We start from the raw sequence: 24,153 nt of genomic DNA, 5'->3' as shown, positions 1-24,153 counted from the left end.
CTGCTAGTTATACAAAGAGAAACCTGGACACGGCAGAAGGCATGGAACTACCCAAGCAAACAAAGATGGGACCACTAGGAGAACAAGACGACTATAAATACTCGGGAATTTTCGAAGCGGACACTATCAAATCAACTGAAATGAAAGAGATAATTTGAAAGGAATACCTCAGGAGAACAAGAAAACTCCTAGAAACGAAATTATATAGCAGAAACCTGATAAAAGGTATAAATACATGGGCAGTATCATTAGTAAGATATTCTGGACCGTTTGTAGGGTGGGCAAAAGAAGAACTTAGACAGCTCGACCAGAAGACCAGCTCTCGGCCCCCCCCCTAAGGGGTCCGGGCATGACTCACAAAGACCATATGTGGGGGTAACCCCACATATTTGACCTTGATCACTGAAGGGGCAACCCTTCATACCAACAGTTTCTAATCCAGCCCCCACTTCCCTCCTCTGGGGAGCTGGACCCCCTCTTTCCCTCCTCCTTCCCCCTATCCCCACATTAAAAAACGGCCTCCTGCCTAATTTGCTCAGTGGGGAAGCAAATAAATAAAAGCTCGACCAGAAGACCAGGATACGCATGACCATGCATAATGCGCTACACCCAAAGGACGATATTGACAAACTCTTGGTGAATAGGAAAGACGGCGGGAGAGGACTAGTCGTCATAGAAGACTGTGTGAATGACACAAAAAAAGAACTAGAAAAATACATAATGTAAAGCACTGAAAGGATTATTATGGCAGCGAGAAACAAGAAAAGGTAAACAGAGAGACAAATGACAAAACGATAAAATAAAAATGGGAAGAGAAACAAATCTTCGGAAGGTTCGTAAGAATGACAAAAGGTGAGAATAACGAAAACACCTGAACATGGATGCGAAAATGATATATACACCGAGAAACTGCATTTCTAATAACTGCAACACAAGATAATTCGATAAGAACGAACCATATCAAAGCACAGATGGATAACACAATAAAACAGCGAATGCAGACTATGTGGACAGAGAGATGAATCGTTAAACCCGATAGTAAGTGAATGCTGCAAACTGCCCCCAAAGGAATACAAAAACAGGCACGAGTAATTGGGGAAGGCGCTGCACTGGGAATTGTGCAAACGGCTGCATTTTGAACATGCAGAAAAATGGTACAAACATAAACCCGCAATAGTACTCAAAAACGAGAACCCCAAAATCCTAGACATAGACTGACAAACCCATCCAAACAAGAAGACTGGATGTCGTATTAATTGACAAGAAAGAAAATCCTATCAAATCGTAGATTTCGTTGTCCCATCTGAATATAGAGTGAGTATGAAAGAAAAGGAGAAACGGAGCAAATAGACAGAACGTTCCAGAGAGTGAAAAGGGATTTGGATGATGAAGAAAATAAAAATAACACCGATAATAGTAGGAGCACTAGGAGCAATTCCGAAAAACTTTGAAGAAATTATGGCAGAAATGTGAATCAGAAGAATGGCTGCAAGAAAGCAACAACTAAAGATAATGAAAATTGCGTAAATATTAAGGAAAACCCTTGAATGTTGAGAATAATACAAGTATACAACATAATGAAGAAGTGTTACAGGGAATAAAGAACACTGAAGCTGCATATCTACAAGTTCTACACCCCGATCACGCATCCCCTCCCATTGTCTTACTACCGCCCACACCTACTAAAAGGTGATACCAAAGAGCCGAGAAGGGTCAAGTAGTATAGAAAGACCAAGGAGAGAGCCCTGACCAGACGACGGCTGGGCAAGCGCGGAGAGAACGGGGAACCTTGGGAGGCTGAATGCCACTCGAATTCCAGTATAGACCAATGCCCACTGCCAGCGAGAAATCAATGGTAAGCGGTTGTTGCGATGACGCAAATTTATTTGATAATGCTATCAAAGAAGGTAGAGAAAGCTGGACATCTGGGGAGTCTTGTTGTCTCAGCTTCCAGAGAACACTACAGGTTTCCAATCAGATATTTGGTGACCTATGTGAAAGCTCCATGTGAGCCAACAACAACAACAACAACAACAACAACAACAACAACAACAACAACAACAACAATAATAATAATGATGATGATTATTATTATTATTATTATTATTATTATTATTATTATTATTATCATAAAAACAGTAAAACCACGAATAACCATAACTATCGTTGTAATGATAGTAATAAATTTGGTAATAATGATATTAATAAAAGAACATAAATAAAAATGACTATAATAATAATAATAGTTATAAAGAAACTACTAGTATTTGTTTTAAATTAGTAATAGAAACTAACACAATAGCTGCAATAGTGATAGTCTATCACTACCACTGTTGCTGCTATTATGTTTATTTCTATGACTAATTTTATATATATATATATATATATATATATATATATATATATACATATATACCTATTTACGTATTAAAGTAACATTTGTACATTTTAACGTACTAAAGTAAAAAAAAAACATTACCTCCCACAAAACTAAAGCAAGCCTGATCGCCCGTCATCAGCCGAGTATTCGCAGAACTCCCGCGAGTTCTTGTGAAAAAAGTCATGCTCCCAGTTCCAGACCCAGTGACAATTATTGAGGCTAGAATTTGCTACAGTGAATATATTTCAGCTCTACTACATAATCCAATTACCTGAATTGATTTTCCAATTAAAAGTTTTAAAATATTTCTGTAGTGTTTTTCTCATCATCCCAACTTGTCTTATGTAGGAAAGCATATTCAATATAAGTAGTAAGGACCGTGTATACTTATCTGTTTCTTTGATCAATCTAATTATATTAACATTTTAAACCTAATTAAACAGTTTGTCGCTCGTTATATTTAATTGTTTTATTTTAAAAAGTATAAAAATGACAATAAATATTAAATAATATTAACAACAACAACAACAAAAACTAAAACAACAACAACGATAATAATAATATCATTAATAATAATAATAATATTAATAATAATAATAATAATAATAATAATAATAATAATTGGAAAGGAAAATAAATCATTGGTTAGCGGCTGTTTCGATGACGAGGAAACACCCAGGAAACACGAGAGGTTTCAGAGCTATTTAATGGCCGGTGTGAAAGCTCTATCTGAGCCAATAAGAATAAAATTAATTAGAAAAATAATGATAATAATAATAATAATAATAATAATAATAATAATAATAATAATAATAATAATAATAAAACAGAATGGTACTAATGGCAACAATAATAATAACAATCACATTTGATATTTATAACAACAGCAATAATAAAATTAACAATAATTAGTACAAAAAATAACAATAAGAATAATGACGTACTAATGATACTATCAATAATATTAACAATAATATAAATAACAATAATATATATAATAATAAGTACAACACTACTAATAATAATAATACTGATAGTTATTTGTATTATAACAGCAACAACGACAATAAAATACTACTACAACTACTACTACCACTACTACTACTAATACTACTACTACTACTAATAATAATAATAGCATATTTGAAGATTAAAATCACCTTCTACATTACAACCCAAATGCATGTTCTACTGGAATTTTCTGATTACGCTTAAAAATCTTAAAGATAAAAATATTTTTGAATATAATTCGGGTAATCAGATAAGCACATCAATTTATTATAAACTCGTCGTCACTTTCGGGCTATATCATTTTGAAAACAAAATATACTACTAAGCATAAATCCGAATAGATGTTGTAAAATTGCGCATGATCGCTAACAAAAAAACAACATGCCGCCAAAAATATAAACACGTGGAAGTTATCACCCATAGAAAACATTATTGGGTGAGTAAGTGCTCTAAAGGGCTTGACTATAAGGAAAATAATTATATGTAAAATTATAGATGAAATTTATAATCCACCTAAATTCTTAAAGACATTGTTTTAATATTTTTTTTATAATTCTCAATAAATATTTATCTGCAATTATTATATTGACATTTTTTTTTTTTTTTTTGTACAAGTTAGTCAGCACTTATCCCGACCTGGAAGCCAATTTGGGGTAAGGGTTATTTCGTGTACAATACGTTAGTGTTGAGATTTGATAAAGCGTCTTACTTAAGGAGGCGATTCATCAGGAATTTGTTTATGTTGGACTTGAAGACATCCAAGTTGTAGTCAGCTGGGAAACAGGCAGACGGAATAGAGTTGTACAGGCGTGCATTTCTAAGAAAGAAGCTTTGTTCATGGAATCTACGTTTTGGTTTTAGCAGAGATAAAGAGTGGGGAAATTTTTTGACAGTGGTTTCAGCTAGACGGGTGCTCCTCGTGAAAGATTGGCGAGGGAGGGACCAAACGAGCACTTGCCATGAAAGAACGATAAAACAAAGACATGCTCACAATGTCTCCCCTGTGGGAGAGAGGTTGCAGGGAAGAGAAAAGGGCCTCCCCCACTAAGTCACGAAGTCTATTTTGTACTCTGTCAAGGCAGGATAGGCTGTTTTAAGCAACTCTTCTCCATATGTGGCAACAGTACTCTATCCTTGGACGCATGTGGCTTTTATATAGATAGAGAATTGCATCAGCAGTGAGATATCTTCTGGGGCGATAGAAGGATCCTACCATTTTTCCAGCGACCTGGGCAACAGACTTTATGTACGTGTTCAATTTCAGGTTAGGAGTAAAGGTCAAGCCCAGAAGCTTATCTAAACATGGAGATTCGCCTAGTCGAGAGCCATCCATTCCAATTGATGCCAGATGGGGATCGGAGCGTTGATGATTTAACGATAGGAGTTTGGTTTTAGATGCATTAAAAGTAACCAGCCACATCTTCCCCTGCGGTACCACCCGCTCGAGATCAGAGGAGAGAGAATCAGAGAGAACTTTGTGATTTACGGCCTTTGAGGTGTTGCCATAGATGGTCGTGTCATCAGCATAGATATCAACGAATGATTTAAGTATGTGTTTTAGGGGATCATTAATGTAGATCAGGAAGATGGACCCCTGAGGGACTCCAGCATTAATACTGAGGGCGTCTGATTTCTGCCCATCAACCACTACCTTTATGAGCCTATCAGAGAGAAATGATTTAATGATTGAGAAATGATTCCAGTTATACCGTAGCTGGAAATCTTGTGAAGTAGGCCATTATGCCACACTGTATCGAAGGCCTTTGATATGTCAAAAGCGATTGTCATAGAGATTCACTAATCTGATAAGATATAACCGTTATTCATCTGCTGTAGATCTGGCAGAACCGAAACCATATTGCATGCCACTACGAAGGTTATTTATGTTGAGGTGGTTCCCTACTTCTCTATTTAATTATGGATTCCAGCAACTTACTCATGACACACAGGAGACTTATTATTATATTGAGAGGGAGACGACTTATTACCTTAATTCTTAAATACAGGCTATACTGATGAGAGTTTCCAGGATGTTGGGAAACACTTCTTTTTAATGCAACGCTTACACAGTTTTATAAGTATGGGGGCAAGTTCTGGTTGAAGTTTTTCAGAGCTATAATTGGAATGCCGTCAGGGCCAGTTGCTTTACTGAAATCAAGGTCCTTGATTAGTTTGGCGAGCTCACGCACAGATATGTGTATGTTGCATAGCGTGTTGTCTGTAATAGGAGTAAATACGAGGAGTTGATGGTCTTCGTCGCATAGGGTAGAATTAGCTGCAAAGGTCTTGGCAAATAGTTTGGCCTTTCTGATGCTGACAAGATGACCTCAGGCCAATCGATGACGGTTGGGATAGAATGCACGCTTCTGTTCAGGATCCTGTTTGCTGTTTGACAAAACTGGTGGGAACCAAACCGCTGTTCAGCTACTTTGGATTTGACGGACTGAGCATATAGCTCTCCTGCATTTTTATTACTCGTTTACAGTAGTTGCTGGCAGTCCTGAAAGTAGCTCTCGTCACAGTGCATCTATTACGTTGGTTGCTATGGAAAAAGTGATTTCTGTGCGCGATAGCAGCAGCACATTCTGGGGAGAACCATGGCTGGCTGTTAGGTTTTTGTTGGAATTTTTTAACTGGTATGAATCGGTCTATGCCTACAAAAAACATTCGGTCAGGTCTGATACAATGGAGGACACATCCTTTTTAAACATGCAATGTAGGGGTAGATCAGATATAAATGTACGAAAGCTATCCCAGTCAGCCGTAGAGTCTCGATATACAGTATGGTAGAGAGGTACGTATGAAGACTTATTGCATTTCGTTTTTATCTTAACTGATACAACCGAGTGGTCGGAAAATCCCAGAGGGGACAGAACGAAACATGAACATAGCTTCGGGGAAATGGTGATAAAAAGGTCTAGAAGTCTATCGTATTGACCGGAAATATCGGGCACGCAGGTGGATTCCTGAACAATCTGGGTGAGGTCATAAGCAATGGCGAAATCATGTCAGAATCGTCCCCCTCATCATCTGATTTGTTCAAGTGGGTCAGCCATTCCACTTTGTGGGCATTGAAGTCACAACAAATGTGAATGTTAGCCGAGGGATGATCAGACAGGAGGTGGTCAATTTTCTCAGATATGCTCTTAAAAAGAGTACCTCTGTGGTTGTGGGGGTAATAGAGGGCAAATATAAAGGCAATGGTGTAAGCTAGTGCAACCCGGAAGCACATATAAGGTAAATTAGGGTCTTCACTGGTGATATCCCGACCACACGGAAAGCCATCTTAAATGTAGGCACATATTCCATGTCGATGGGTATCTTGGGGGTCAAGTTTAATTAGAGTAACCTTTAATAAGGAACTCGTCTAGGGAAGTGGTCGGCCCTATGTCGGTTTCGCTTAGGAAGAATATGCCCGGTTTCCTCTCGTGTAATTGGGTTTCAACATCGGGAAAGTTGGAACGTAGTCCCCTGATGTTAAAGAAAGAGACATAGTAGAAGCGATCTACATTGGAGGATGGGGTTCTAAGTTTATTCGTGTTTTTCCGGAGATATTTCATGTTGAGGATTTGGGATTTGTGGAATCGGTTGACAGACTTGGTTAGAGCAGGACAGAGAAGAAAAGCAGAAGAGAAAAAGATAGGACATTTTTTGTAGCAAATGATAAGGTAAAGCCGTAACACTTAGTATGACATCGAGAGGCTCCACCAGAAACTACTGTATGGTCGAGAATCCATTCACCAGATAGAAATACAGCAGTCCCAGTACTTTGCACCTGCTGATAGGACAGCCTACTTAGTGGTTAATCCAATGTTCGGGTCCATGACTATCGGACGTATAACGTCAACCCAGATGAAACGTTTACCTCCAGCATCTTTACCAGTAACATGACCACAAGGATAAACACAGAAACAAAAGATTTCCGACATCTAAGGCTACTGTTCACGAAGCACTGCCGTCCTGGAAAGCAGCTTTTTCTTCATCCTTTGTAAAAAAAAAATTACTCATTCGAGACGAGGACATTTAAATACTGTTTTGTCATAATATTATCAGTGTTTTTTTTTGTTTGTGTTTTGTTTGCGTTTTTCTTCAATCATCAACTATAACTTTGTGTAGTATGCGCCATACATTTCTTCTCCTATTAGGTAAATTGTGATTCGCCATGTGTACACAATTACATTACGACAGCATTAAAAGTTTAGTGGAAAAAATTTAAAAAAAAAGTCTCGTCCATAAAAGTAGCGTAAAATACTCGCCGTTTTCGAACCAGACAATGCTTTAATGATATACAGTATAACTCCTATAGTTTTAACATCCGCTTCGTTCAAATTAGAGGATGCTGTTCAAGTTTTCTGATAAAAATATGCTACTTTAATTTTCTAAGAATTAAAAAAACAGTAAATGAAATTTATTGCTATATGTTATTTCAAGTATATGTTACCTTGAGTTAACGATATATTGCAAGTAAGAATGTTTAAATATTATTACCAGGAACCAAAACATTGAAAATAAATTAAATCTACTCTTACTTGTTAGGTATTTATTACCTAAGTTATCATCTACAGAAATCATATATTTATGTAAAATACAGTTTTTATTTATTTATTTATTCATTGAATGAGTCTGATTGCAATTTCTATTTTCATCTCTCGGGCGCGGTCATTGTATCCCGTAAGCGATCACGAAAATCTACAATTTCTGAAGCTCCTTTATGATTATATCTCTTCCGAGTGACATTGCTTGCAAAACATAGTTGTCACTAAAGTAAGGACTTTTTTCTAGGAATGTTATAATCATCTCCATAGAATTTTCTGCGTCATCCTATGATATTGCTTCATCAGAGTGTTCTTGGTTTTTAGATTAGGGTCAGGAGAATGGGAGTTGTCGCTATTTTCATCGCCATTACTGCATTCAGAATATTGATCAGTAGCTTCCCATCTTGTTGCATCCACATTTCAACATCATTTGCATTAAGTGAATTAAGAACAGCTTGGTTGGTTTGTAATCGTTTGGTTTCAAGCATTTTTTCTAGACGATATGTATTCTGATTCTTTCAGTTCAGAAGCATTTGGCGCTGGCCATTATTTATCCCATGCTTTTGTTAATGTGCTTGCTTTAAATATAGCAATCTGAAAAAATATACTTAGTGTAAATTAATTATAAATAGCTAATATACATTAATTGCATAGTACCAATATTAACATTTCTGCGCAATATCTGACTAAACCATGTAAACAGTTTTACTGCAACTCCGCATCAAATATGCTAATACAATTTCAATGACGAGACAGTCCAAGCTTAGAGAAAGTCCAGGCTTGAAGTCCAAATGAAAGGAAGTCCAACTTTAGAGGAAGTTCAAATTAAAGGAGTTTTACTGTATAACAAATTTTGTTTTCCATGGTCTTATTATTGATCAAAATGTAGTATGACATATGACACTAAATGATAAAAGACACATATATTTCTCCATAACTAATCAATTTCAAGTTCGTATTATAATATCCGTGGGATAATACAAAGATAAGCATCTGGTTTTATGAATTTGCCGATTGGACTGAGTGATAAACAAGTAAGTCAAAAATAACAAAACTTAAAAGGTTCAAATGGCTCGTACATTTTTACGCTCATGTAACGTGCATTCGTAATTCTTAAATATGTGTGTTTTGTTATTTTTAACTAATGGTCTTAAAAAGTAGTATATTTTAATAAACATATAATTTCCTTTAAAAAATTATAAATGTTTTGCATTCATACAATGCTTTTTTTTCTAAAGAATAATCATCGGATGTTCATCTAAAGTTGTAATATTGATAAACGAAACATATATTAAAGTATTGAATTATTGAGCTTACATACAATGTTAGAGCGGTGCCAGATAAAAATTTAAACAATCCTGTGCGAGCATTTGCAATCTTTTATTATTAAACCACGAACTATGAGGAGCGCCATATAGACATGTAGGTGCAAGAGTTTGGCGCCTTTAAACATGTTTAGTCAGAAGAAAAACAAAGAACTCTAAAATATTGCTTTTCTTACCATAATTTTGCTATACATCAGAATGTAATGGGTAATATATGTAAGGGAGCATAGCTTAGTATATAAAACTAGCAAACAATGGATACACGTCAAATCTTTTGAAGCATTTAAAAGTACTATTTTATCATGAACACTTTCAACAGTTTAATTTTTTATTAGTATACAGGGTGTTCAATAATTAACGTTTCAATTGTTTGTCCATATTTTTTAAATAAATCAAACAATACAGATCATCGTAAGGGAAATATATACAATAGTACTACTAGTTTAAAATTATCCAAGCCTTATGTAATGTAATCTCCCTATGCAGTAATAACCTGCTGAAAACACATCGTGAATACTTTACACGAGTCACAAATTATTTTCGTAGCATTTTAACGCATTCCTCACTAAAATTCCCCTTTGGAGCCTGAAAATTCTATGGTGAGTAGCTGCAACCGTACACCCCAAGATAGACAAAATATTCTGACCTCATCAGTAGGTTTGGAATGTTTTACTGCTCTCCATACGACCATTCTATTCAGATTTAAAGTATTCGCAATGTGTTCTGCAGAGTTATCGGAATTTAATAGCTCTACCACGGCAATTCGTTTCATTAAATCATGTAGCATATTGTCAGAAGTAATCCTTTAGTTAAATAGAATCCATATACACCTGGAAAAGATGGAAACATTTTAAAGAAAAACGATATTAGCAATACACGTATATTTAAGTACCATACATTGAAATATAAAATGAAACAAACATGAAATATGTTTATTTTGTTAATTGTCGTCCATTTCTCTCTATCAATCGCTGGAAGCGATTAACCACTGATTGTGTAACACGTGTAATCATGTCAGCTGATATCCGCGCAATCTTCTCTTCAATAAATAACTTTAAAGACGCTATTGTATCAGGCTTCTTGCCATAAACGCTATCCTTTACATAGCCCCAAAGCCAGAAATCAGGAGGGGTAGTTTATATATTACACTCAAATATTTAAACAAATAATATTAAACGAATAGAGATTATAATGGATCATATTGTTTTTCTACCTTTAACATGTTACCTGACTTTTTGACCCCCCTGTATATACTTAATAGAACGTTGCAAGGGTTAATATTGAAAACGCTGTAGTTTATTTTTAAGTCGCGTTTAGCTAATTAAAAGACAATTCTTGCCTCAGAAATATGATTAATAAAACATTATTAATACATACGTAATTATATGCACCGATTAATAGAGAAATAGCTGATTCTATAATCATTCGCAGACGTCATTGAACAAAATAAAAGGAAATGATACACAGTTGTTTTGGAAAAGTTAATAAAAATTGAAAATGACAAAAAAAAACAAATGCGTAAAAAAAATATATTGGTAAAATTGTTTAAGGAATTGTTCAGAAATAAAACACTCATATGCATAGATCAGTTTTTTTAACTACGAAGTATATTGTTTGATTCTCGTACTATTATTTTCTATATAAGCGTAATCTCAGTATTAATAATATTTTTGTACATTCAACTTTATGATAAATTATCCCATGTAATATTCCAGAGAACTGCACTGACAGAATTGTTAATGTTTTTATTTTCGTATTAAAGATAAAAAGCGTCAGCAAGTTTTTTTTTAGTAAGGTTCATATATTTTTTCATATCATCTCGAATTAGAAGATTTCCAAGATACAGATTCAATTTATTCCTGATATTACTTATTCATAGAATCCTTGTAGGAAATGAAATTATAGAATCGAAATGTTGGGGAAAAAACACCATTCACTGTTACAGTATATAATAGAAAAACAGAGGTGCAAACACACATATATATATATGCATATATATATATATATATATATATTTATATATATATGTATATATATATTCATATATATATATGTATATATATATATTCATATATATATATATATGTTTGTATATATATGTATGTATATATATATATGCATATATATGTATATATATATGTATATGTGTATGTATATATATGTATATATGTATACATATATATATATGTATGATGAAATTGATTGAAATAGTATTCCGACAAAATAGAGAAAATAAAAATGAACAAACCTCTGGAAAAAACCGTATCATGTGTTCATCAACGTTTCCTCTTTATTTCGAGATTTCCTCTGGAAGTCTCGAAATAAAGACGAAACGTTGATGAACAGATAATACGGTTTGTTCCTTTTTATTTTCTCTCTATATATGTATACATATGTATATATATATATATATATATGTATTTATGTATAAAAATATATGTATGTATATATATGTATATTTATGTATGTATATATATGTACACATATGCATATATATGCATTTATATATATATGTATATATAAATATATATATACATATATATATATATATATATATATATATATATATATATATATAAAGGGGAATTTTATTTTTAAAAAGTGCTCTGCATGGTAATGATTACAAGTTTAATTACCTATTGATTCCAATCATTATATATTAGATAGTATACATATATATATATATATATATATAAATATCTGTATATATATGTATATATATTGATGTATGTATATATATATACGCATGCATGTATATATATACATTCTCATATATGTGTATATATATATATTTATATATATATACATTCTCACATATGTGTATATATATATACATGTATATATCATAACTGCATTTACCCATGTTATTCGAAACTATTTATAAAGAAATAGAGCATTATACAACCCTAAATACAAAATAAAATGTATACGTTACTATTTAACGTTGCTTTTTTTTTTAGGACGGTGGTGTTCAATTGCTTTTATCTGTACATGCTTTTGGAGTGCAAGACGACTTCTATTCAAAATAATAAAATGTTAAAGCACAAGTATTTGGATTTATAAAAGGCGGAATGGTAGTAGATATAATCGTGCTTATTCTCCAGTGATATATAGTTTACGTCAACGCTTTGTACTGCTATGTATAAGAAGTAGAATGTAGACTATGAACAGAAATAGGAAAAGAAAGCAGAAGGAAGAATTGGGGAAAAATGTATTATCAGCAAAAGAATAATCTGCAGTAAAGGATTTACAAAGTAACTGACAAAACTAGAAATATGCAAAAGTGAGATAGAACGTAGTTATACTACCTGTTCGAATACAAAGAGAAATTCTCTGAAATGTAATTCATATCTGAACTGATATACTAATAAACCAAACGAGAAAATGGTAACTTGGTGCATTGCTTGATAAAATTCAGAAATGCAAAAGGAGAATGTAAACCATATTCTTTGTAAAGAAGCCGTGCTATGATTTCCAAAATAAGTAAACAGACATTTAAATCCAACCACCAACATCAGAAAAGATTTTCGAATGAAAATAGATGCATTGCTTGAGATGAAGAAAAAAACTTGAAAGACCCGACAAACACAAACTTCTGTTTGGAATTCTAGAAATCTAATACACCTGCATAATGAGCAGCGTCAAAAGAATGATACATATCGCCTCTTTTTAAACCAAGTTGAGAAACGCGAAAGAGATTGATTGTATAGAAAAGGTGTGGGGGGAGTGATACGATTGAACACCTAGCAACACCTGGGAGTTTCTCATTTTTTCCCTATCCCTTTCTATACACTCTCTCTCTCTCCCTATATATATATATATATATATATATATATATATATATATGTATATATATATATATATGTGTGTGTGTGTATGTACATATCTATAATATAAAGCTGAACGTCTGTGTGTGTGTGTGATTATATATAATGATAGAAGATGTATCAAGGATCAGGAATGGGTATGTTTGATCTGGCAGAACGGGGGTTTAAAAAAATTGTGGGGTCTGTGTTCCCGCCCGGCCCCCAAAGTATGGAAATAAAAAATGAAAAAAAAAAACGTTTAAAAGGGGGTTTGATATAGATGAACATAATAATCCTTTGGTAAGTATGTTTTAACTTAAATAGGGATGGTATGATAAAATTATGGGGTGTGCGTTCGCGCCTGGCCTCCATAGAATGGAAATAGGCACACACTTCAATAAACACTTTTCATATCTATCTGCGTAAGTATACTTTGATAATTATGATTCAGTTTGAAAAACTATGGTATTATAAAATTATGGGGTGTTCGTTCGCGCCTGACCGCATAGAATGGAAATATGTCACAAAGTTTAACAATGTTTTTTTTTAATATAGATCCACAGAATATTGTGATAAGTGTTTCAGTGTGAACAGGTATGGTATAAGAAATTATGGGGTTTATCTATTTTATTTTTATTTCCATCACATTTTGCTTTGGTTTTGATACCCCCAAATTCGAAGCTACCTGTTTCCACCCCTTTCCTTTCATAACCTATCATACTTTCATAAATCAGAGTCTATTTTCTGTAGACTGTTTTTGAACCACGTCAACGACGGGTACTTTTGCTAGAATATATATATATATATATATATATATATATATATGTGTGGGGGGTATGTTTGTGTGTGTGTGTATGTGTGTAATCATCCACGTACGGTACTGTTTCGTCATCAATGCAGGTAGACTAGTACCTTTCCCTAGCCGAGGATCGAACCTACACCGATCGCGTTGAGACTAGGAACGGCACTGACCTCAACACATGTCCATTTAAAATAAACATTCACCTACCTTTTTTATAGACCTCGAGATGCTTGTTTCTTTACAGATGTACAGAGAGCCTCGGTTTTGTAGCTCTTTAAATAAAATAAAATAAATTCTACCAAAGAGGTTTGTTTAAATATATGTAGCCATCACCATACAGTATTTCGTTGTATCAGAACTCACTAGTTCAGCTAGACAAGCAACATTTTCTTTGGAGAAAATTCTATTTCTCCCTTTATTTAAAATTATATATACAATTTGATTAAACCCTTTTACTTATACCGACCATTTTATTTACTAAGCTCGTAGTTTGTAGACTAGAATAATAGAGCATATAAATATGAATGCAAAAACAGGTATTAATTTATTTATTGCGGACTATTAACCTCATCTTTCTTAATTGTCGAAACATTTGGATAATAGTCTGCAATAAGTTAAATAATTAATAATAAATAAGTAATTAGTAATAACTCTCCCAAAAATGAATTTCAATTAAATATATAAAACAGTTATATAAAAAATTGCAACATATTATATATTTTGTACGTTTCTTTCTTTCAGCATGTTAAAACCTATATTTTTACGATATCTATATTTTTGTAGCGCAGCACTAATCATATAATTATCATGATTATCTTAAATATAATCCGGGCTTGCTCCTCATGAAAGTAGGAACATTTGTACCTTTGAAAATGAAAAGAAAAGAATTCGTGCGACACAAAAAAACGAAAGATATCCGAATGTATATAATATATATTAAATTCATAAGGATTTTTATTGTGCACGTTCATAATCACCCCATAAATGAATTGTTAGCATAAACCAAACATGTTCTAAATAACTACGTTGTGTGTGGCACAATGACTATCCTCTTTTTGTGGAGTTGGGGGCTTCTACATAAATAATTCTTGTGCCTAACTGGGCCTGCACTTATGTGGAGGCAAACATACGCACATTTTAGTGCGGACACATTTTTCTTACAGGTAAAAACTGTCGGCACACGAAGATTGGCATATGATTATGATTCCAGGGCACTATAAAGTTAAACTATGTTGATATTATGATTTGATAAAAACAATCCATTGCGTAAATCGTATATTTCTCTCTCTCGTTCTCTATCCCTTACTTTCTCTATTTCTCTCTTTCACTTCCTTTCTCTCTTTCTTCATTGAAAGAGAGAATCGAAATATGATTGTATTGTAAAAACAGTTGAAGTTTGCACCCGATACGCGGAGGACATCATAGTTTGGTGTGCACTCAATGGGTCGACTAAATATGCTTCCTACTTATTAACTCTTAAATAAATTATATATATTTTTTATAAAAATGAACTTGTTCGCTATTTTTGTACAAGCGTTCGATTTCATCGTGCTATTAATGCGACAGAAATTTGCGTGAAAAGACGTCATGAACACACAAGAAGCGACCGATGCCAGACAGTGATAGCCGACGACATATCGACCCGTTTTTGTTGATGTTTCCATCATGTGCTTATAGTTAGATATCGTTGGATATCGTTTTCCCCCCGCAGAGCTGGTTGCGTTCCCAAGACGTTCCTCGAGCAAGTAACCCTCCCCGGGGAAGCGATAGTATCATAGTGCATATGTTTCTTTAAAAAACGTAATGAGTATTATGTATGCATATTTCACTACTTTCTCCCATGTTTATTTTATGTATAAAATATGTGTATACAGTTCAAGAAAGTCGTAATAGAAATGTGTTCTCAAGGTGAGCAGTATTGTGAAATATGATAATGCTTTTCCCTTTATTATTTTGACATTGAAAAAATTAGGTGTACATAAATATATGCATGGAAATCTTTTACAGAAATGATCATGTTTTATTATGTATGCTTCGATGTGTTACTAATATTACCAAATAATACACGTATAATCACATTTTTTTAATTTTGTTTTGTTTTCAGAATCCATTGATGATCTACAAAAAAGGTGTGACAGTCAATATTTTGGATACAAATGCAAATTCAGGTGCCACTGCAAGGCTGACGAACCATGCGAAAAACTGGACGGAAACTGCGACTCGGGATGTAAAGACGGATATTGGGGACCTGGATGTCAATTAGGTAAGATAGTTTACTATTTTTCACAGTGAAATACAGGCAAATGTACTATTATGTAAGCCCGTTTTTCTAAGTAATAGGAAATGTATAATTTTTCACACAGTTATATGTGCAACATTAGATATTCATTAAAATGTTCATTGTTACTTATTCTGAGAATTTTTACTCATATAAAAAATATGTTGAGTAGCGGGGGTGCATATTAGAGACATGTATAACGGGATTCATAACATAGATGATAATGACAAAGATGACACTACTGAGAGAGAGACTTTTATATAGATTACGCACACGATGACAACTATGACGATTCTTGGGGACTTCATATTATTAATACGGAGCTGGGATATTTATACAGTTCTTGTTCACACAGAGGAGGGGAGATGCATTACTTGACGGGAGAGTTATACAAAGTTAATTAAAGATGATGAAATGACACATTTACTTATTTAGGTTATAAGGGCGAACCCAAGACAACCAGTTATAAAATATTAATTAATTTCTTTATTCATCTGTCAGCCGATTGATGATATTAGGAATTCAAACCTATATGACTACATAGTCTACACTACTCCCCTTTCGCATCTAAAGGGAATCCATCCCGCTAGATCGCTCCCGTCTCTCATCTGTACCTGACTGTATCAATGTGACTGTGGTTGTAATCTTCTCATTATCTGATCCTGACTTCGCACCCTGTTTCAATATATCGAGCATCTCCTTTGTTTATAACGTAAGACTGTGGCTTTTACGTGAATTTTACACATGTCTGTTCAGATACACTTTGGGCCAAAAACGAATTCCCAATTTTAATTGTTCAATATGTAACGTAATTTTAATCTCTATCTATAAATTAACATTGTCCATTCTTTTAACTGACATAGTTAATATTTAGTTATTTCTAAAAAAGGAAAATCTGCTGCATTCCTAAGATGTAAACGTCATCGTTTAACACTTGCTTTCAGGGTTCAACTCTGGCCTTTTCCAATATTATTTTTATTTATCTAGTCTGAAGTCTTACTTATATGGAAGGGGACAGCCTTCTAATGCAACACACACACACACACACACACACACACATATATATATATATATGTGTGTGTGTGTTTAAAGAATTTTAGTGAATTTAAAATTATTAAGTGATCTCTTAATGAAAAATATACGCCAGGAGAATTTACCACGAATTACTGTAATGTCTAGTTTACGGTATGAATAAATATTTTCTATTATGCATAATTATTTTAAATTATTTCGAAATTTATTAGAGTATTAAAATTTACTGGTAAATAGTTTTAGTTATGTAATAATTCTGAATAGTTAATCCTATATTATTATATATATTTATATATATATGCGTGTGCGCGCATATATATATATGTATATACATATATATATATATATATATATATATGTATATATATGTATATATATGTATATATATATATATATATATATATATATATATATATACTAGACCACCCGTGACCCGTTGGGTCAGTACGTTATATTAGCTATGGAATTCATGTATGAGCGTGACACTTGTGGCATAAAGAAAATAGTTTTTTTTTACATAACAGAAGCATTTCTATGAAAGTATATTAAAATGAAAAAAGAATATAGATAGATTTCTATGAGTCGTTCTGTTTATTATAATTGTTATTTTTTTTTAAATTACAGTTACTGAATTATAAGTGGTTGGTCATACTTATAGGTAAATATGCACTGAACAGGTATCATAATCCTTATTATAGTTAAATTCAAATTTTGATATATCATCTTTTAAATGAAATTGTTAGTTGAAAGTACAGAATAATAAAAAAAACACTCTCCACATGTTAATAATGGCTTTTTAAATAGAAAATGAAAATAAAATGTAACTTTTTCATTTAATTTAAGCAAACATTCAGTACCCATTGTGTAAAGGAAAACACTATTTAATGTAATAGAAATGTGTGCATTTACCGATTCAGCTTTCCGTTTGGAAATGTAAGCAGACGACTTTAAAAAACATGGGAAGAAGAAAAAGAAATTTTTTTGTAATAACGCCCTCTAGTAAAAAGGTCTGCATTAGTTAAGGGGGATAACTCTATCCAGTTTTACATCGCTGCCTTTTTCTCTCTCTCTCACACATACACGTAACTATTTCTCGCGTACGTAACGAAAACAGAGGGAGTAGGAGTGTTGAAATCTATTAGAGGGAAAGTGAGAGGTGTTTTCTTTCCATAAATTGTATAGGGTAATATTTCATATTATCAATAGATTCATAGATAAATAGATTTTATAATATATATTATAATTATCTATGAATCTATGTATTATTTGTATATATAAATAACTATTTGATCAAATTAAATTAAATTGTTTGTATTAAAAGCGATATAAAAATTCCGGAATTGGAATAACGGATTGAAGACGTTGCTATTTACGCATGCGCAACCGGATGTTGAAAACCGGAAATCTGATTGCAAACATACAAGATCCATAGACTTTTAGTATTATATAGATATATATACCGGGGTATTTACAAAGATGCGTTACCTATTTTTTAATATGCTGAAATGAATATAACAGAAATTGCAAATTACATTGTTATTAGAAATGAATATATGCATTAATGATGTGCAATTTTCAACTTTCTATTGTAGATATTGACAATATTACATTCTAAGATAGCACCTCCCCTCTTTTATGGACTCACGGCGCAGTGATTCCTATTTACTTCCTGGCAATTATGCTTTTAGAATAGTGTTGGTAATGTTGAAAAGTACATTTTTAAGAAACAAGATCACTAATTTTATTAGTACGATCCCGTCTTCGCAGCACTTCGGGAAAGAGATTTTATTTTAGAAACGCCCCTTAGATTAACTTGCAGTGTTCACTACATTTATAGAAAGAGGCAGAAAATTTATATCTGGGTTAATCAGTCAGTAAAATTATTTACAGTCAATTCAATGTATGTGCATTTAATATTAGTCTTGATTCCTTCTTAATTCAAAGTCAATTAAACAAGTGATTTAATTCTTAGAGTTTAAAATATTTTGCTATTGGGACATTAAAGTTAAAAACAACAAGAAAAATATTGTCGGACTTAATTCATATTCATTGCCTTTTTACTTTTATCTGTTATCTCATTTGTATTATTATATTTCTTATGAACGGCAATGTAATTCTGGTAAGTGAGTTTGTAAGGTTTTATATTTTTTTATTATATAAATTCATTCAATGATATTATATCTGGCATGTGTATTGTAACAATATATATATATATATATATATATATATATATATATATATATATATATGCCATCCGTATAGTATTGGTTCCTTGTATTCCAGCTCATCAGTGTGTCTGAACCAGCATATTTACCAAGCCGGGGATTACTCTACAACCATCGTATTCATAGTTGGCAGTTTTAACCAAGGGCACATGGAATCGGTGCACGCAAATGAGCTCATCAAATGTTCATTTAAATAGACATTCGCTCATTGCTTTTTCATGGCTCCGCTGCTTGATTTTATTTAAAAACAAACAGCTCACTTACTAGCCAATTTAGCAGCGGGCGACAGTGCTTTATTTTTATTAATTTATTGTTTTGGGCTCAAATTGAGTTATTACGTTAGATTCATGCACAAGGAACCTATATCTTAAATTTGAAGTGCTAGATCCCAAATTCTCGGCGGATTTTGATAGAGGTCTCAAAGGTCAAATCGGTGAACTTTGACCCCTTAATAGCCAAATTTCTGGCCGAAAACCGATTACATGAATTTTGCTTAATCTCAATAGCCTGTACATCAAATTTCGAGTCTGTAGACTGAAAATTAACAGAGTTATTGCGAAGGAAATGTACACAGACACACAGAAAGAAAGACACACACACAGACACGTGCACCTTTATAGATATACTAGCATGGGTGGCCGGTGTTTGGAGGTGTATTCTGACCCCCCCCCCAATTTTTTTTTTTTAATTCGACCCCTATTATGGCCCCTTAAAATTTAACAGCCAAATTTCTGGCCGAAATCCGATTACATCGATTTTTCCAAATCTCAGTACCCTGTATATCAAATTTCGAGTCCGTAGACTGAATATTGTTATTACGAAGGAAAATGTACACAGGCACACAGACAGACACACATACACGTGCACTTTTATAGATATATAGATAATGCTTCCTATCTTAGGTTGAGCATATTGGGAAGAGATATACAAATGTAAACAAATTGAGCTTAGGTATTTGGCTAATATCAAAACATTGTAGTGAGTAGTGACTCGTATAGCCACAGCCGAATATCGCAACGGTTAGAAACACCGACTCTCATTTAGGCGGTTGGGTTTCGATCCTGGCTTGAGTAGTTGCTTGTGTGATGAGCTGTGAAACAGCGAAACATTACTCTATGTGAGTGAGTATATATATATATATATATATATATATATATATATATATATATATATAATATGTAAATATAAATTTATATATATATATATATATATACGTATGCGCACAAGTATATATATATATATTTATGTATGCGTCTGTGTATATATATATATATATATATATATATATGTGTGTGTGTGTGTGTGTGTTTGTGATTATTGTCGAACACAAAACTAATCCTTGCGTAAGCTTGTAATATTATTGTCTATAATTAACTACATTAATTAATATACATCGAATATTATTATAAATCTCACTGCAACTAGAATTATGCCTCTTTAAAAAAAGGATATAAGATTTTATCTTTGTTGGAAGGTAAAATTTAAAATGTCGGCTGCTGAAAAAGTATCTGAATAGCTTGCTGTACTCGTCCCGTTGCTTAACATTTTGTATAGAACAAATTACTCCTTACTTACTGAGATTTTCCTTAGTATGCCTATGATTTTTTCTTTCTGGCCTATGGAGTAAACATTTCTTTGAAACTTCAACAAGAACAATTACCAACTCCTATACTTACGATTGCGTAAGCATTGTCATTTGTGTTCGTAAGTAATTGTAATTTATAGCTACTTGGAAATGTCTCAAATTTTTGCAAATACTATATATATATATGGACCTATATCTTAGTGGCACGGTTAGTGGTTGCTTATGCACCCTCTTCCTGCAGGGTCAGGTTGTAATTTTGCCGTAGGTTTAGGGATACATAGAAATGCAGCCCAGAATTCTCTTTTCCACTTTTGGTCTCTTTTCGTCTGGACGGCATGAGGTGAACAGGTATTTTCTGTCCGTGTGTAGATGAGAGGAAGAGGAGCCCCCTCTCCTCTAATCATTAGTTAGCTTAGTTAGTTTTAAGGAGTTTATTGTATGAAACAGTTTATTGTATGGAAACATATGGAGTATAAAACAGTTAAGATTATATATATACAATTGTGTCGTGCGTTGTTTGTGCCTGTATTGAATGTCTGCCTAAGGTCCAAGGAAACAGGTGACGACGAAGAAGATCCCATACAGAACGATACCTGAAGGCGACACAGCACTGAGTGATGGAGACGGCCACACCCACCATTTCATGTGTTCCTTTGATCTTGCCTCTGACAAAAGACGTCTAATCGAAAGATTTTCTTACTCGGACTTGGTCACACATCAGCGACCGGGATGAACGTGCTATCTCTCTCTATCTCTCTCTCTCTTTCTCTCTCTCTCTCTCTATATATATATATATATATAGTTGTGTCTTTTTGATTCCCGATTCTGATTAATCGTCTCAACACTAATACATATATATATATATATATATATATATATATATATATATATATATATATATATATATATATATATATATATATGAATGATTATTATTTGAACTGATAATTATTCCTTTCAGTAAATATATATCGAAACAATAATGGTCTGGATTCGTTTTTCTCAATTTTTAGTTGTTTTCCCATTCTTCATCATGAGCTGCTTTTTGTTCGTGGTTTTACATCTGTAAACATGTATTCGTTATTAAAATAATTCATTCCCTGCGATTTTATTGTTTTGTCGACTCCATTATTTATTTTCCATCCTCGAAAATTAGCATTAAATAATGGCTTCACAAAGATTAATTGTATTTTCCGCGCGACTACTCGACGCTGCTTCAAATGTAAAAAAGCAACAATCGAAATTTATATTTTAGTTGTTTTTTTTTGTCAATATTTTTTCCTTTCGTCCAATTTATTTTCTTACAAGGAGAAAAAATATAATTCCACAAACCCTTATATGTTAGTTATAGCAGGCTTTTGATTTTCCTGATGTGTTTTCAGTTTCGAAAAAAAACCCAGTGCAAACAGAAAATAGCTTTTTTGCAAATTCTTAAAACAACCCGAATTCACCTGCTATCGTTAAGGACTGTTAATTGAATTTATTTTGATATAGGCAGAGAAAACAAACTTCTCTTTGCATATAAGCAAACCACTTGCAGACATATATGTATAATCAATATTACACACTATATTACATAAAAGAATATATAATATAGTAATCTATTATCCATATAAAAGTGAACGTGTCTGTGTGTGTGTGTGTCTGTGTACAGTTTCCTACGCAATAACACTGTCAATTTTAAGTCTATAGACTCAAAATTTGATATAGAGTGTGATGAGATTTGTGAAAATATTTGTAATCCGTTTCGACCGAAAATTTGGCTGATATGTGTCAAAGTTCAACGATTGGACCTTTGATAACTCTACCAAACTCCTCCGCCAATTTTAAGTAATGACTTGAAATTTTAGATATAGGTTTCTTGGACATGGGTCCAAGTTCATAACTTAATTTGAGCCCGAAACAATATATTTCAAGGTGTCATAACAGGGGTCAAATTTAAATAAAATTGACCTTTTTTTCTTTGGTCAAGATACACCTCCACACACCCGGGCAACGGCGGACTGAAATGCTAGTAATTTTTAATTTGAAATATAAAAGGATGAAAAAGAAAAAAATGATCTGACAATTCTGGGCTGAATATCTCGTCGAAATACCAAATCAGTAAATCGTATCCTCATTGCTAAACAGCCAAATACATATTTGGGTTGAATGTTTACTTAAAATTTGATAAATACAAAATAATCTCTTCCAAATATTAGTAGTTTTCTCGACCGACTTCTGTACGTATAATATAAAAAAAACCCTTAGAAGAAAATATGCATTTTTTATAAAGGAAACTTGTTCCGGTTTGATAGTGAGATAAGGTAGCAGTATCAGAATTTTTGTAGGAATTTTTGACACCCCTAACACGAAACTGCGAATACAATATAAAAATCTCGTAATTTCTCTGTTAAAAGTGGGTTATTTATTTTCTTTATGGATTATACTTCCAAAATAAACTATTACAGTTGTTTTAAAAGTAATAAAAATATTTTTATTTTTTTTTTAAAACAGTAATGAATTTTCCGAACTCAATATTTTTCAATTTTTAAACTCAATATTTTTAAATTTTTAAATTTTAAAAATCTATCAAAATTTTTCTATTGATTCTATTTTTACGATATTTTCAGGGTCAATGTGAAATTTTATGTTCTTTCCAATAAACCGAATATAATATTTTAAACAAACGTTTTTTTTAAATTCACGCCCCCCCATTTTCACGCCCCCCCATTTTCACGCCCCCCCCATTTTGAAATGTCTATTAAAAAGTAAATAATTAATTTATGTTTAATAGGTTTATATATCACAAATTGAAGAGAAAAGGTCAATAAATAATATATTCAAATTTAAAACAAAAAAAAAATCAGTTTTTTAGAAATTTACCTGTAAAGTCCGAAGTTTAAAACCTTATTTTATAAGAACACATTTTTTCTTTTTGTCTTTTTTTTTTTTTTTTTAATGAAACCTTGGTCCTTGCTCCTTTAATTGAAAAAAAAATTAGGGCTTGAATTACATTTTTCGAGGAGTTATAAGCTTAGAAAGATAGGGGGTCGAATAATTTACGCCTCTCATTTTGAAATGTCTATTAAAAAGTAAATAATTAATTTATGTTTAATAGGTTTATATATCACAAATTGAAGAGAAAAGGTCAATAAATAATATATTCAAATTTAAAACAAAAAAAAAATCAGT

General features: G+C 32.7%; 1 protein-coding gene across 12 annotated transcripts in view; it reads left to right on the top strand.

The window, feature by feature from the left end:
• The window catches only part of LOC145296730 (receptor-type tyrosine-protein phosphatase T-like), a 934,355-nt gene that overhangs the window by 349,536 nt on the left and 560,666 nt on the right, over positions 1 to 24,153 (top strand). For all 12 annotated transcript variants that reach the window (XM_080142749.1, XM_080142743.1, XM_080142746.1 and 9 more), the window contains exon 2: positions 15,964 to 16,122. In XM_080142749.1, coding sequence (XP_079998875.1) covers positions 15,964 to 16,122 — 159 coding nt within the window. The remainder of the gene's footprint in view (positions 1 to 15,963; positions 16,123 to 24,153) is intronic.

The sequence above is a fragment of the Euprymna scolopes genome, chromosome 17 (assembly GCF_053919585.1).
Source record: "Euprymna scolopes isolate OS-2025 chromosome 17, ASM5391958v1, whole genome shotgun sequence".
NCBI lineage: Eukaryota > Metazoa > Mollusca > Cephalopoda > Sepiida > Sepiolidae > Euprymna > Euprymna scolopes.
Note: the sequence above shows the minus strand (reverse complement) of the source record. Positions and strands in the feature narration are given on the sequence as shown.